At 41.3% G+C, this 15,914-nt stretch overlaps 1 protein-coding gene across 3 annotated transcripts in view; it reads left to right on the top strand.

The window, feature by feature from the left end:
- LOC125636837 (endoplasmic reticulum aminopeptidase 2) overlaps nucleotides 1-15,494 on the top strand; it is a 44,422-nt gene extending 28,928 nt beyond the window's left edge. For all 3 annotated transcript variants that reach the window (XM_048850571.2, XM_048850569.2, XM_048850570.2), the window contains exons 11-19: nucleotides 1,481-1,659; nucleotides 1,763-1,842; nucleotides 4,142-4,325; nucleotides 5,979-6,135; nucleotides 6,436-6,620; nucleotides 7,402-7,566; nucleotides 8,392-8,532; nucleotides 10,195-10,276; nucleotides 13,095-15,494. In XM_048850571.2, the coding sequence (XP_048706528.2) occupies nucleotides 1,481-1,659; nucleotides 1,763-1,842; nucleotides 4,142-4,325; nucleotides 5,979-6,135; nucleotides 6,436-6,620; nucleotides 7,402-7,566; nucleotides 8,392-8,532; nucleotides 10,195-10,276; nucleotides 13,095-13,241 (1,320 nt within the window). In that variant the 3' untranslated portion in view covers nucleotides 13,242-15,494. The remainder of the gene's footprint in view (nucleotides 1-1,480; nucleotides 1,660-1,762; nucleotides 1,843-4,141; nucleotides 4,326-5,978; nucleotides 6,136-6,435; nucleotides 6,621-7,401; nucleotides 7,567-8,391; nucleotides 8,533-10,194; nucleotides 10,277-13,094) is intronic.
- The last annotated feature ends 420 nt before the right edge of the window (nucleotides 15,495-15,914 follow it).

Raw genomic sequence — 15,914 nt, forward strand, 5'->3', positions numbered from 1 at the left:
TGTATCCCTTATAAAAATGGGATGTGTATTTTATGAGGCAATCTCTGTGACAAAAAAAAATATTGACTAAATAAACAACTGCAGATATTTAAACTTGTCGGGGGGAAAAAAGGAAAACAACGGTGGCAAAGAAATAAAGACAAGGTTGAGACTGCAAAAGGCCAACAAGGCTTTCTAATCAATTTAAAAGGATCCACTGAGTTCCACTGTCAAATATCGTCACATCAAATGACTTTAGCCAGGGCTTTGGAATGTGTGTGTAATAGAACATCATTATACAGCCTGACATGGCTGTGATCACTTGTGAAAGCAGGCTAGAAAATATCGACCACTTAAAAGGAAACTATCAGATCAGAGTGTGTGTGCGTGAGTGTGCACATGTGAAAAAAGTGCCCTTACTTGTGTTTCTGATAGCATTTCAGGTGATTACAAATGCAAAAAAAAATTCCAATATACTTTTCACCATTTTTATTTGGAGTATTTTTTTAAAGATTTATCTTGACTGAGTCCATTACCATTGGGTATGAGTATGGGGGAGTTGCTGTTTGTACCTTTCACTCCAGTTTTTCTTGGGAGTGGGTGAAGCACATCTTTGCCGAAATCAAGAGTAGACTTTGCATTCTCAGTGTGTCCCCAACATCATCCTTGATGGAGCAAATCTGCCTTTGAGCAGGGGATGCCGTTGGGCAGCCACATAAGTGCAGTGCACCTGTTATAGAAGTGGGGGTGTCCCTCTTCAAGATCCATGTGAAATTTAGTGGCACCTGCAGCGGGCTCTGGGCCACCAGCGCTAAAGGACGGACGATGTGGCTCTCAGTTTTTAACATGTATTAGGTCAGATTCACTGATACACTGTGGCTACTCTGCTGCTTTGGCCAATTAATCCAGGTTTACAACTGTTTGGCATCACCTTTGCGGTACAACGCAACTGAAGTGTACTGATGAACATGGTCCAACAGCTGTTCCTCTGTTAGGCATAAGGCTTAGGTATAATTAGAAAAACAGAGTGTTCAACCTGACCTAGCACTGTTCTGTTGTGCCTACAGAACTAGTTGTCATCTTGGCAGCATTGGAGACCCAGTCTCTCCCAGGTTGATCTCTAGTACAAGTGCTTCTTGTGTAGAGACATTTGTTCAGCCTTTTAAATGGGCCATCAGAGAGCCTCGTGATAAGGATGCAATGAATGAACCTGATTCATGCTTTGCTTACACTGGTTTTAGATTAAAGGAGTCACTCCTGATGTACACCTGTGTAACAGAGAGGAGAATCAGTCTCACTGTATTTATCTTGAAATTAAATACATATTTGCCTGAAGACTGCTAAAATATTTGTCTTTTTTCCTTAAGATACTTTGTGGATGTGCCTGTAATTTTAAAACAAATGACTAAGATCTTTTTTGACTTCAGAGTAGTGTTTGATAATATCTGAAAAGTGACAAGTAATGTTGGGTAAATAACTTTCTCTTTTGCACTTTTTTCAGCATAGCTATTATGTTGATGAACACTTTGATATTGCGGAGATAATGAACACATGGACACTCCAGAAAGGAATTCCATTGATTATTGTCGAACAAAATCAGAAGAGAATTAAAATAAGACAAGAACGCTTCTTGAAAGGCATTTTCCAACATGATCCTCAATGGGCCTCAATGCAAATTGGGCAAGTGCAGGCACATGCTGATTGTGCTTGTAGAATTTGATTTACATATTTGAACACCTATTGACTTTGTGGTGTTATTTTACTGTTCTCTTCTCCTTTTTAGCTTCCTCTGGCATGTTCCCTTGACGTACATCACAAGCCACTCCAAAAGTATTGGAAGACATTTACTGAAGAACCACTCAGGTATAGATTGACTTGTCAATGTCCTGTTTTGTGTTTAGTTTCAAGGAATAGAATAGAATCATAGAATATCAGGGTTGGAAGGGACCTCAGGAGATCATCTAGTCCAACCCCCTGCTTAAAGCAGGACCAATCCCCAATTTTTGCCCCAGATTCCTGAATGGTCCCCTCAAGGATTGAACTGTGTTGTACACATACCTTCTTAATAATGCTTCTGCTTATACTGTAGTCCCTTAATTCTTATTTAAAAAAACAAACAAACCCTGATCCCAGCATAGTTACAAATACAGGACCTTCCAGGAGTGTGGATCCCTGTTAATAGAAGTTGCTTGCATTTTCACATTGCTAGAAAATCTTGAATATGAAGATTTAAAAGGTTATTGTTTCTGCTTTTCTGTGTCGCCTCTCTTAGACATTTTAAAACTTATTTTTCCCTTCGGAAAAGGTCTTGTCATAATTATTGCTTTATTTACTGTGTATCTATGAAAGGGCTAAATTCTCTGTTCTTTAATCAAGCAGAACTTCCATTGAAGGCAATGGGGCACAGAGAACCCACAGTGTAAGAACTAATAGAGGGAACTGAAGAGCACTGTGATGGTTGCCTATATTTTTGTTAATTGAAAATTTTGGTAGATCAGTTGGGAAAACTGCAGGGTTCCTTCGTGGCCACCATTTTAGAACAGGCATCATTTTAGATTTTATTTTTTAAATCAACAATGAAGATCTTAAAATTTCCAAACCTTCTGGTCTGCTAAACGGATTTCAAAATGGATGTGCTTACAGTTACTTTAAAATGTCAAGTGCCCAAGGATACGAAATTACCACCACAATAGTGCAGTTTGTGAGAATTTCTAGGTCCCATTATACAATATCTTGATGATCTGGTAAATCTTTTTGGGGTGCCATCTCCCCCAATGGAAATTCACCTTTAAGGACAGCACCTGACTGAAAGTTGAAGTCCTTGATATTGTGGCTCCAATAAAGTGGTCAGAATTGCGGGCCAGAGCTGCTGCAGAGTGTAAGGGTTTCCATGAGTGTGAACTTGGCTTCCAGCCAATCCACCTTAGGGGTAGATTCTGTGACCTGTTTCATAAATCTCACCTCCTCATGTAAGAATATGGGGAAATATGCATGAGGGGATTTCTTGGAGATTTCTTTCCCATGTGCCACATCCCACAGGCTTTTGCGAAAGAGCTGGAGATCTGGACAGACCACTTTGTATGATGGTTTAATTGCACCTTTACCAAAGGCACATCAATTGGTACATTTCAAATAGATGAGGGTTAGGTGCTACTGAGATATGCTCAGTTTAAATGTTGCAGCATATCTTCAAAGTGAAGTATTTACAAGTTGGCACTGTGCTGAGGCGTGGCTCCTCTCCTGCCTTCTGCCCGCGGAAACTGTCTTCACCGTGTCCTTTTATTTTAAGTTCCCTCGGCACTTTTCACAAGAATCCCTATACAACATTCTATTTAAAATGTTCACCTAGTTTTTAGCCCTCTCACCAGGGCCTGATGGGAATAGAGGTCTCCTGACTCTGAACCTCTGTGTGGCTTAGCTTGGCTAACCCTGTTCCTCCCTCTCACCCTTGCACTTCCTTCCTGTGCTGCCTCTCATCAACCCTGGGCTCCTGGAGTAATTGGCTCCACCAGCCAGCCTGATTGACTAATTACCCCTTAAGCTTTCTCTAGGGAAATAATTAATATCAGAGTGATCAGAGTGCAAGCTCACCTGTTTGCACCCTACACTCTGACACAGGCACTTAGAATAATCAAAGGCATTGAAGAACCAGCCAACTGTAATATTTCCCACCAATCCCACTTACTAATGAACATGGAGCTACATTTTTATTTTCTGCTTTATTTTTTCATATGAGATACTATCAATGAAGCACTCAGGACCTGAAAGTTTGTTAACCAGTACAACCTCACTAGCAGTACAGGAATCTGAATTCATGGTGAAATGCAAGGGTCTACATCTGTCTCCAAGAATAGAGACTTAATTGGCTAAAATTTGCCATTAAAAATTGTAGAAAACATTTATGAAACAAGAAACATAACCTATGACCGTACACTAAAAATGTCTGGTTTTAAGATTTAATTGGATCAACTATGTTTATGTTCTGGATAGTTACTTATTAATTTTTACCAATAAAAAGGGTTTGAGGATTAATACCATGCAATCTTTCCATAGATTTCAGATCACCTTTCTGAAGTTTAGATATCCTGGAAGTATTTATGGTCACATTAGAAAATGTCACTAAGAATGTTTAACTGTTTCAGTAACCTTTTTCTGCTCTCAGATACCATAGAACTGGTGGAAGATGTCAATTGGGTAAAATTCAACGTGGACATGAATGGCTATTACATTGTGCACTACGAGGGGAATGGATGGGACACAATCATTGAACTGTTGAATCAGAACCACACCATCTTCAGCTACAAGGACCGAGCCAACCTGATCCACAATGCATTTCAGCTAGTCAGGTAATTGTTCTTTTTTTAAAAAAAAATTCTTTTGCACAATTTGCAGCTGTCAGGACTTTGCCTATGACTTCAAGGGCCAGATATTTTAAGAATCTCCCTCCCTGCAAGTTGAATTTTTCTGGGATGGATTTGTCTTCTTTGAGTTAAATTCCTTCATCACCCACCCTCTGATTGTTATTAATATAGCTGAACTCTTACCTTTGATTGCACAAAATAGTTAGATATTTAGCAAAGCACACATCTACAGGTTGGTGATGTCTCCACACAGAGCACCACTATTGTCTTCTTTTTCAAGTGAGATCTTTTTCAAATGAGTAAATTTCTTTCTCTGTCTCCCACCCTCCCTCCCACCTCCTTCTAAAGGACTTTCCCTTTGGCTGTCTTGCATGGTGACATTAATTTAGCTGATATAAAATGGGGAAAGGAGTCCTGAAAGAAACATTGGGAATGGGGACACTGTTAACCGATGTACAAGGAGGTAGGAGGTTCTGTCTCCTCCCTCCTTGCACTGAAGTGATTTGCATCCCAGTAGGTGCCCTGAAGGAGTAGTCCCATGCTCCTCTGCCCACGGGGATTGCAGCAAAGAATGGCGGGATGTGCAAGCTGAGGGAGGCTTCTGGCACATTCGTTCTTCATGCCCTTGCATAAGCATTAGTCATACCATGCTGGAAGAAAGGCAAGGGGCAATGGATGTAGTTAAATGAGGCCGCAACTTTATTCACTTAAAATGTCTGGGAGTACCTGGCAATACATTGTACAGTGCAGGTCATCGTTCTTTCTTTAATCACTCCCACGTAATTCCCAACCTGGTCCCAGCTATCTTGCTGCTGGGATCCTGACATGTTCCCCTCGTATGAGGATTAAGGGGGCTAAAAAAGGAGGGTGGTTGGCTCCTCACCATACAAGACATAGGAGCTGCAAATTCCCCTTCCTTGGCTCCCTTAAGGGATGCTTTCTTTTAAATCCTTTTCCAATCCACTTTATCCAAGGACCGTATCCTTCCATAACAAGTACGTGCACTGGATGTCTGCCACAAGTTTTACGTACTATGTTGCAACATCATAACCTAACCCCCTGCCCCACCCCACCGGGTCCCAGACCCACCGTGGGGAAAGAAAACGCTGCCCACTCCCTTCCCACCCTGGCCATTCTGGCAGTGAGGGAAAAATTCTTTCCCAGCCCCCCAAGGAAATAGGGCAACTAGCATAATCCCCACAGTGGGTCATGAGGAAACCCTGTCCTTTTCAGATCCCACTGGTGGGAGGGTGAGTGCTGCCAGCCCAACCCATGTGAAAGAGGGTTTCAGCTGTTGCACGGGTATAGATATTCTCCACTCTTCCAGTCAGCTGGAAGGGCAGTGCCCTCCTCTCCCAGGTCCAAACATTACTTGTTCTCTCTCCTGCCATGCCTGGCTCCGTCCAGGTAAACAGTTCCTGGACAAGGATCCACCACATACAGTTGAAATGAGCTCAATGTAGCCCTTAGATTCTAAGATCCTTGTGGCAGGAATACACCTGTGTGTGCTTTGTAAAGCACTCTGTACATCTGTTGCTCTTTAGGCAACAAATACTACTAATAACATTGCCACCCCTTTCCTTCCCTTAGTATATCATTAGAAAGACATTAACTTATTCCAAACAACCTCTTTCTCAGTGCAGGAAGGCTATCACTGGATAGAGCTCTTGATCTGATGCAATATCTCCAACATGAATCCAGTAACATAGTACTTCTGCAAGGCCTGGATTACCTGGCAGCGATCTATCACATGATGGAGAGAAGAAATATTTCCGATGTCACAGAAAGTCTCAAGGTTCACTGTTAAGAATTTAACCATGTAGTTTTATTCATGTATTTGTTTATTAACTTTAATCTGTATTTGTTTTGATGATACTTCTTGGTGACACTGAAGAGTTGAAAGATGGATATCACCACCTTTGTAACTAGAACAGCTGTTACCTGTTAATATAACTATGTATATTTTGATAGACTTATGAAATATGTAAACACTGCTCTTAATGCAGAGTTTACTGCTTTTACTAGAACTTTGGAATATGCTCAGGATGGCAGATTTCATTGTTTGTCAATGAACTGTGCCATATTCTCTCTGCAGCGGTACATCCTGCAGCATTTTAAGCTGGTGATTGACAGGCAGACCTGGAGTGATGAGGGCTCCATCTCTGATAGAATGCTACGTTCTGCTCTTCTCGAGCTTGCATGCGACCTGCAATATCCTCCCTGTGTCCAGAAGGCAAATGAGCTTTTCAGCAAGTGGATGGGATCGGGTGGAAATTTAACGTAAATAATTTGTATTCTTCCTAATGTTCTTTTTTGCTTAGGTTTCTTTTACCATACTTTTGGGTTGTTCTCCAACATAAGATCTGGAAAAAAAGCAATTTATTGTAAACTAAATAGGAAACTCTTGTTTCCTGAAATGAAACCATAACAGAAAATCTTATGTTCTAGAGTAAAGGTGTTATATACATCATATTGTTATGTAACGCACGCTTACTCATTATGCCTGTCTGTCCCTGTTGACTGACGGGACCATACACACAGGTCTAGGAGTCTGTACAGCCTTGGAGCTAACAGACCAGTTTCTTAGCTCAGGCAGTAGCTCACAGTTTTAGATCCAGAGGTTCTGGGCTCAGTTCCCCATTGTTGACAACTCAGCCAGGGGCATTATATTACAGTAGCATAAAATCCCTTTCTGGCTAAGGACTCTTTAGCTGTTTGATATTTTCTTCCTACTTCATTGTTAATAGTAGTAGTAGTATTTTATTTATTATCTCACTCACGATTATTATTACCACTCACGATGTGCAAATTGCTGTAGAAACATAAAGGAAAGTATAGTCCCTGCTTTGAAAAAATTGACCCACTCTGGCCCTGATCCTGCATTGGGATCTACAAGTGCAGATCCATGCAAAATTCCATTGATTTCAAGTGGAATCCATGGAGGAGAAAGGTCTGTGTTAGTATAGTCCATTGTAAGATCCGGGCCTGCTTTTTCTGTCATTAAAAACCCTACTTCACAAATCTGAATAAAACTGTATTTCTTATATTCTTGATTATTTAGTAATATTCCTTCTGATGTCCTGGAGACTATATATTCTGTTGGATCTAAAACAGCTGATGGCTGGAATTTTCTTTTGGAGAGATATAAAGTGTCCATGTCTGGTGCTGAACAGAGAAAGATCTGTTCAGCTTTGGCAAGCTGTAAAGATGATGCAAAACTAACAAGGTAGGAACTGTAATATAGGGGTGACTGTTTGTTTATTCATATACTCTTCTTTCAATGTATAGTTAAATTGGTGCTCATGAATCTCAAAATGAGCTAGTCAAAGGCTACTCATATGAAAGTTGTAACTGCTGGACACACATTTTTACTTGTTTTTTATGTATATACCTTGATTTCTGAGCATGACATAGAGGAATCAGAGAGGAAAAGTGAGTGAGGTAATATTTTTATTGAATCAACTTCTGTCAGTGAAAGTGTTGGTTCACTAAAAGATATTACCTTGCCCACCTTATCTCTCTAATATCCTGGGACCAACATGGCTACAACACCACTGCAAACAACAATAGAGGACTCATGATACGCTAAATCTCTTAGGAAGATAATAGCAGCCATTTGTCCTTAAATGAATCCCTTATGAAAAGTCACAAACTGGATATATGTCTTTTTTACCTCCTTGTATACCTGATCTCCATCATGATAATATGACAGTTAAGAGAATGAACAGGAGGAATCAATCTTCATCTGGCCTATTATTCTGAGCCACTGGTCCAAGGGAGTAAGTGTTCAAAGCTGGTGTCAGGTTGTAGGGAGCCAGTAGCTATGCACACCTGAAGCATTTCATAATGCTTGAGATAAAACGGAAAAGAGAAGTTACACAAAACAATTTCCTGTAAGTGCAAGTCACCAAGAAATACTTTTTTTTTTTTTTAATCCTGGCTGAGATTGCATTAAAGGCCTGATCTTTCAAAACTTGCTAGCATGTATCCATATATAAATATATAACCTAGCCTTTTCTTGGTTTCCTGGGGATGTTTTTTGATGCTTTAGATTGCTGGAGCTTGCAATGGAGGGACATATAATCAAGACTCAAGACCTGTCATCAGTTATCTATAGTGTCAGCACAAATCCAGCTGGACAACATCTTGCATGGAAGTTTGTAAAGAAAAATTGGAGCAAACTGCTAGAAAAGTTAGTATTTGTAACTGACAAAAACTGATCTGTTTTTATTGGAAACTGCCTGTTTAGGCCATAGGACTGAGAGTCAAGAGTGATAGATTCTAGTCTCAGCTCTGCTGCTGACTCAGTGTGTTACATTGGGCAAGGAACTTCGCTGCCCTGTGACTCAGTTTCTCCTTTGAAAAAAGAGGCTAATACTTAACCACCTTTGCACAGTGCTTTGAGATTGCTGAATGGAAAGTGCTATATAAATGCTGACTATCTCTGTTATATTAAATTTCTGAACTTTTTTATATTAAATTTCTAAACTTCTGAATTTTTTTCCTGATTTTGAAAAATTCTATAATAAAGATGAGCAACCATCTGTAACTCTTCTTAATGAGTTTTCAATCTCAGGATCACTGATCCTGGGTAGAGAAGACCTATAGTAAACTCAGGGACCCATGAGATGAAAAGTTGTGTTTTAATCCTGCATTGTAGAGAGACTATTCCCGAAAGTATGAGGGAACAATAAAAAATGCTATTGAGGCAGTGAGTGCACACTGTCAGCCAGAGAGCAGGTATTTAGGGGCAGTCCTGCCTGCCTCTTCTCCCCACTGGCTGGAGAACCATGAATAAACAAGAACCTCTTCAGAGGTGGTGTCATTAGAATATGCCAGTGACTGCATTGGGTTCAGCCTTGAGCTGGGAGAAATTTTTTGGACAAAACTTTTTTTGGGTGAAAAATGCAGATTTGGCAACCCCAAAACTTCGAATTCTTGTTAGTTTTGCAGAATTGTTTTGAAGCAGAAAAAATCCCAAACAAACAAAAAATTTTAGAAAAAAAATGAAACTTCTTGTTTTGAGATTTGTGAAACAAAATGTTTGGATATTTTGGTTTGAAACAACTTTTTGTTCGGAAATGTCCTTTAATTTATTTATTTTTTTTTTAAATGTCACCAAAAGTCTCTCAATCGAAACAAAGTATTTTGTTTTGAGTCCAATTTTGTTTTGAGTCCAATTCAACTCAAATAATTCTTTTCAACTTTTTGATTCACCAAAAGTTTAAAAAAAAATTGGTTTGACCCAAAACAAATTTTTAAAAATATATTTGAATTGTCAGCAAACCAAAATGTCAGTTATTCACACATCTCTAGTCCAGACACTCCATGCATAGCTGTGTAAGTGGTTCCTGTATTCCAGTGTGCAAGTGGGGTTGGGTTGAGGTTGAGCATGGGGAGGGGGCTCTGGATGTGTGACTGTGAGAGTCCACTTGCCAGCCCTCTCCACTGATGAATGGGAAGTAGGGGCACAGCAACTTTTTGACTAGCCCTGATGCTAAGGCAATAGCTGCAGAGCAGTACTGCTAACACTCCAAGGCCTGGAGAGAAGACTGTGGAAAGCTCCTAACAGCAGAAGCACAGAAATGGGGTTTTACAGGAAAGATAGGAAATAATAGGCACATCGTCCCACAGGGACTAAGCACTCAGCACTTCCAGCCCTTGATAGCCCAAGGCACAAGAGACCAAGAATAGAAATTGAACCTGTCTCTTGTGTGGCAATGAAGAGTAATATTTACAGGCCACTAGCCTGAACTGATATTAATGTGTATTGCAATAGATCACATTTATTGCTACTAACATTTTACATGGAGATACATTTATAAGGTCTGTAATTTTCTCCTCTTTTCCTCAGATTTCCTCTGGGGTCCTTCTCAATCAGAACAATTATAATTGGAGTGACAGCGCAGTTTTCTTCAAAACAAGAGCTGGAAGAGGTTAGTCTGAGGACAGAAGTAAAGCAGGAGTCATCTGCATTCTCATTGCTACTTAAATCATTGTCCTTCGTGCTGCATTTTGAGTTTTTGGATTTTTACTATGTGTCAGCACGCTCTACTTAGTGTAAAGCCTCACAAGGTATTTGTGACAGAGGCAGGGTACTTTATTGGTCCCAAGAGCAATAAGGGGCTAGATCTAGCTTCCCTGTGGATGCTGAGGGAAGAGCTATAAGAAGGGCCTGTGGGAAGAGAAGACTGTGTGCCCAAGTATTAAGTGAACCCCAGGTTGAGTAAAGTTTTGCTTACTGAAATCATTTTTTAAATTATGCCATTTACATCTGCTGATCAGATCTGCTTTATTTCTGCTCAGTCACCCCACCAGTCTACAGTATGTTTCATGGGCAATATGTAAATGTTACTGTTCAACTATATAAAATTCTATTCCAATCCAGGACCTGCCCCTATACCATGTCCTCTAAAACAATCTCTGAGAGTTAGGTTTTGTTTTGCGAGTCAGTGGGAATTGCAGGTACTTGGCACTTCACAAGATTAAGCCCTAAAGGAATAATCTCCGACACCATGCAAATAGTTTTAGAATTTGTCTAGAGCTAGACATCCCACATTCATTTTGGCCTGATCCTGCACCTTTGAAATCAATGGGAACAGTGTTGGGTCCTGAATGTGGATTTCCATCATGTGAAATGTTCAACCTGAAGCAAATACTCACCAACAACCACATACCACACAACAGAACCACTAACCCAGGAACTTATCCTTGCAACAAAGCCCGTTGCCAATTGTGCCCACATATCTATTCAGGGGACACCATCACAGGGCCTAATAACATCAGCCACACTATCAGAGGCTCGTTCACCTGCACATCCACCAATGTGATATATGCTATCATGTGCCAGCAATGCCCCTCTGCCATGTACATTGGTCAAACTGGATAGTCTCTACGTAAAAGAATAAATGGACACAAATCAGATGTCAAGAATTATAACATTCATAAACCAGTCGGAGAACACTTCAATCTCTCTGGTCACGCAATCACAGACATGAAGGTCGCTATCTTAAAACAAAAAAACTTCAAATCCAGACTCCAGCGAGAAACTGCTGAATTGGAATTCATTTGCAAATTGGATACTATTAATTTAGGCTTAAATAGAGACTGGGAGTGGCTAAGTCATTATGCAAGGTAGCCTGTTTCCTCTTGTTTTTTCCTACCCCCCCCCCCCCCCAGATGTTCTGGTTTAACTTGGATTTAAACTTGGAGAGTGGTCAGTTTGGATGAGCTATTACCAGCAGGAGAGTGAGTTTGTGTGTGTATGGGGGTGGGGGGGATGTGAGAAAACCTGGATTTATGCAGGAAATAGCCCGACTTGATTATGTAAAGAGTTGTCACTTTGGATGGGCTAGCACCAGCAGGAGAGTGAATTTGTGTGGGGGGGTGGAGGGTGAGAAAACCTGGATTTGTGCTGGAAATGGCCCACCTGTTGATCACTTTAGATAAGCTGTTACCAGCAGGACAGTGGGGTGGGAGGAGGTATTGTTTCATATTCTCTGTGTATATATAAAGTCTGCTGCAGTTTCCACGGTATGCATCTGATGAAGTGAGCTGTAGCTCACGAAAGCTCATGCTCAAATAAATTGGTTAGTCTCTAAGGTGCCACAAGTACTCCTTTTCTTTTTGCGAATACAGACTAACACGGCTGTTCCTCTGAAAGAAGTGTAATGTGGCTCTTTATGTTCTGTACTGAGGCATGGCTTTTGGCGTGATCTCCGGCACCACACTCGGCACTAGGCCCCAGGAGGTGCCTCTTTTCCTACTCCCCATCCCTCCAAAATATGGCCTTTGGCAAACACTGCAGAGAAGAACCAGCCAGAGACTCTAGCCAGTAGGACCAGCTACAGACGTAGCCAGAGCAGGAACCTTGGGACATTCAGAGACCTTTCTACACCTTTTATTGCATTTCCTCTGCTCCTGTACTGATTGGCTGTTTGCTCCAACCCTTTCCCTCCTTCTTCACCTCAGCTTCACTCCACACCTGCCCGTTTTACCCTCTTGTCTCCTGCCCTGTCCTCACTTCCCTTCCCTTTTCTTTCCATTTAGCTTATCCCCTCTTACCTAAATCCACCCCCCAAAATATCATGTCACTAACATAAAGTTTGCTGCCACCACATTGTTTGCTCTGCTTGTGTGTTCTAACCCTCTCTCTGCCCTGTGTCTGTCTTGTCTATTTAGATTTTAAGCTTTTCGGGGCATGGACTGTCTGCTACTCTGTTTGTGCAGTGCCTAGCACAATGGGGACCCATTCTCCATTGGTCCTTAACAACGCTTATTATGGTAGTGCTTGTTAATAATAAGTTAAGTGTAGTCTCAGAGAAAACACAATGTAAATTGAGGTTATGGTCCAGGGTAGTAACACTATACACTGAATCATGTTAGAGCTCTTTTTTAGGCAGTACACTCTTGGGACCGGGATTTATCACTTAGTTTTCTGTAAGTAGCGTGCCTATGTAAGCCACTGGTTAGTGTATGTTACAGGTTCTCCTGTGTGCCAGATCCACAGAAGATATATATTTGTTACAGCCCTAGCTAGGAAGCCTTGATTCTTTAGTCCAAGTGGTTGCAGCTCAGGCTTGTAGCCCTGGAGGTTGCCCATTCAGTCCCTAGTTTGTTGGCCAAGCCGGGGGCTGTCACACTTACAGGTGTCACAAATGGTAATAGTGAGCTTTTTCATAAGTAAAAACTGTCAGCAACGTCAGTATTTTCTTCAGATCCGATCGTAACCTTTTTAATTGATATCTTTTATAGGTGAAGTTGTTTTTTGAATCTGTAAAGGAGAAAGTGTCACAGCTGAGAGCACCCCAGATTGCAGTGGAGAATATTGAGAAGAATATAAAATGGCTGGACAGAAATTTAGTTACATTAACAAAATGGATATTGGAGAATCTTAAGTAAAGCTGGGATCACTGAGATCATTGAGATCAGATGAAAGAGTGCGGTATTACTCCATGCTTTGAAATAACACATTTAAAATCAAACTAGATATTTTTTCATCTGAACAGATGCATAATTGCTGCAGTACTTTATTGAACATCGTTCTTGTTGAATTATGCAGTTCATTTAATGAAAACCTTCCTGACATCTGATTGTTTATTTTTATGAAATTTGGGCTGCCATGTTTACATTGGTTTTGTGTTTGTCTTTATATATGGTTCTGTTTGGATATTTAGGTGTTTAAGCCAATTGAAGGACTGTAGCTATAGACTTGGAAGAGCATGTGTATGTTCATGTTCATGCGTTTTTGATTTCACAAGAACCTTGTAAAATTAACTTTGAAGTCCCAGAGTGGGTTACATATGTAACTTAGGCCTTCTATTAAATTTCTTAACACCTGCATAGAACCTAGCCCTGCCACCGTGTACCTTACTTATTGTTCTTGGTCAGTGATTTCCTCTGTTCTCTAAAAAAGCAGCTTTCCCCACGTTTTGCCTTTGGCAGTTTAAGAAATATAAAACAACTTCTATCAAAGACAAAATGCTGTGTAAGGTTCATGATAGATGAAAACAACTTAGTTTCATTTTAAAAAGCTTCACAATAAGCGTATTTCTACCTTTTTAGATTCCTCTAGTATAGAAATTGTATGTCTCTTAGACAAATCCAAAATCAAGGATTTTTTTAAGAGACCAAAATATCTCACAGATGTGAGATAACTGTTTAGCTAAGAAACTGGAACAAAATACCACTGTATGTTTAGATAATATTGGAGACTGTGACATGAAACAAATTGTGGTAAAAAATCCAACATTAAGCTTGACATCATCAGGGAAGCAAATCTAGGACCCTTTTTGAAGGCTCTTGGTTGGCCCTCTTCCTTCAAGACCCAAGATTTAATGAGTGACTCCAAACCATGTCATACTGCTGTGCTGTGCCCACTGAGTAATAGAGACGGTGGCCCAGATCCTCAAAGGTATTTGGGTGCCTATCTTTCATTGAAATCCATGTGAGTTAGGCGCCTATTGACTTTGGAGGATCTGGGCTTATGTCCTGAACTGGCATGAGTGTTCATGGAGGAAATTAGGAGAAGTAGTAGATTGTGAGGATGGGGAATCTGCAATTGGCTATGATAAAGGGTATGATGTCTTGATTCTCCACGGGGCTTAAGTTAACACTCCAGAACACTCTGTCAGCACATAGCTTATACTTCACGCTGCGTGGCACTGGAGTGTGAGCAGTACACAGCGCTACAGCAGCACAACTTTCAACCTGCCCTTTGCGAGCTGGGGAAGTCCCGTGAGCTGGGGGACTCCTGTGACTCTCATATAGCAGCGTTGTCTGAATGAGTCCTGTTCTCACGTCTACTATTTTACTGTTCTTTGTCTTATGTTAAAACTAATGGGACTTGTGGGTAGGCCCTGAGAGAATATCTCTGGGTTTAATCCTGCAAAGAGCTTAGAGTTTCCTGCCCTCAACATCCACTTATTTCAGTGGAAGTTGTGAGCATTCAGCACTGTGTAGGATTGGGCCCTTGAGAGTTTTAATTTGGAATTGGGCTTTTTTTCCCCTCAAACACATTGTGGGATGAGTTATGGACGGAGGATTAGCCTTAACTTTTGAATTTCTAGGCTTTCTCGGGCTTGACACTTAAGCAAAATTCCCATTGACGACAGCTGCCATGCTGATCATTTCTGTTCTAAATATGGGACTGCCAGACTGATCAGTGCATCGAAAACTGCATCTCTTAAATATTAATAAATTATAACTGATCTACTGTACCTGAGAGACAAGCTTTGGAAGCATTTCTGTGGCAGTGACTGGTTCCATGGCTGCCACTACTGCTGTCTGGCAGTAGGAGTGCCTGGAAAACTCTTTTAAATGCCCACTATTCACATCATTTGCATTCCCTAGATTGCACCTTATATTGTGGCCATGTAATACCTCACATTACGCTCCACTCAGCCACAAGAGTTTGCTCACAGTGCTGAGCTCTGTGCATTTGTCTCTGAGCTATGCAGAAGCCTTTTGGAATAGCTACTGAGTAAACACTGTTTGTTGATCAATAGTGCTTTTGATTTTCTTTTTTGTTTGTTTGTTTTTGTAGAACTCAGCAACCTTTAGGACTGTGCCTTTAGAAAATCCCTGAGGCAAGGGTGGTGTCTTTCTTTTTGTACAAAGCCAACTACATTGTTGTTCAATAAATAAATAAATTCAGTCCAGTCGGATGTATTTTTTTTTGGTTCACAGCTAGAACATGCTTTGGCCTCAGGGCCACATTGGCGTTCTGAAACTGTATGGAGGGCCGGGTAGGGAAGGCTGTGCCTCCCCAAACAGCCTGGCCTCTGCCCCCTCCCACTTCCCGCCCCCTGACTTCCCCCCTCAGAACCCTCGACCATCCAACCCCCCCTGCTCCTTGTCCCCTGACCAACCCCACCCCCATCCAACCCCCCCGTCCCCTGACTGCCCTGAGCGCTTTACACACCCGCCCCCTGACAGGCCCCCCGGGACTCCCACACCTATCCACCCACCCCCTGTCCCCTGACTGCCCCCCGGGATCCTCTGCTGCTTATCCACCACCTCTCCCCCCACTCCCTGTCCCCTTACCATGCTGCTCAGAGCACCAGGACTGGCAGC

The sequence above is a fragment of the Caretta caretta genome, chromosome 5 (genome assembly GCF_965140235.1).
Source record: "Caretta caretta isolate rCarCar2 chromosome 5, rCarCar1.hap1, whole genome shotgun sequence".
Taxonomy (NCBI): domain Eukaryota; kingdom Metazoa; phylum Chordata; order Testudines; family Cheloniidae; genus Caretta; species Caretta caretta.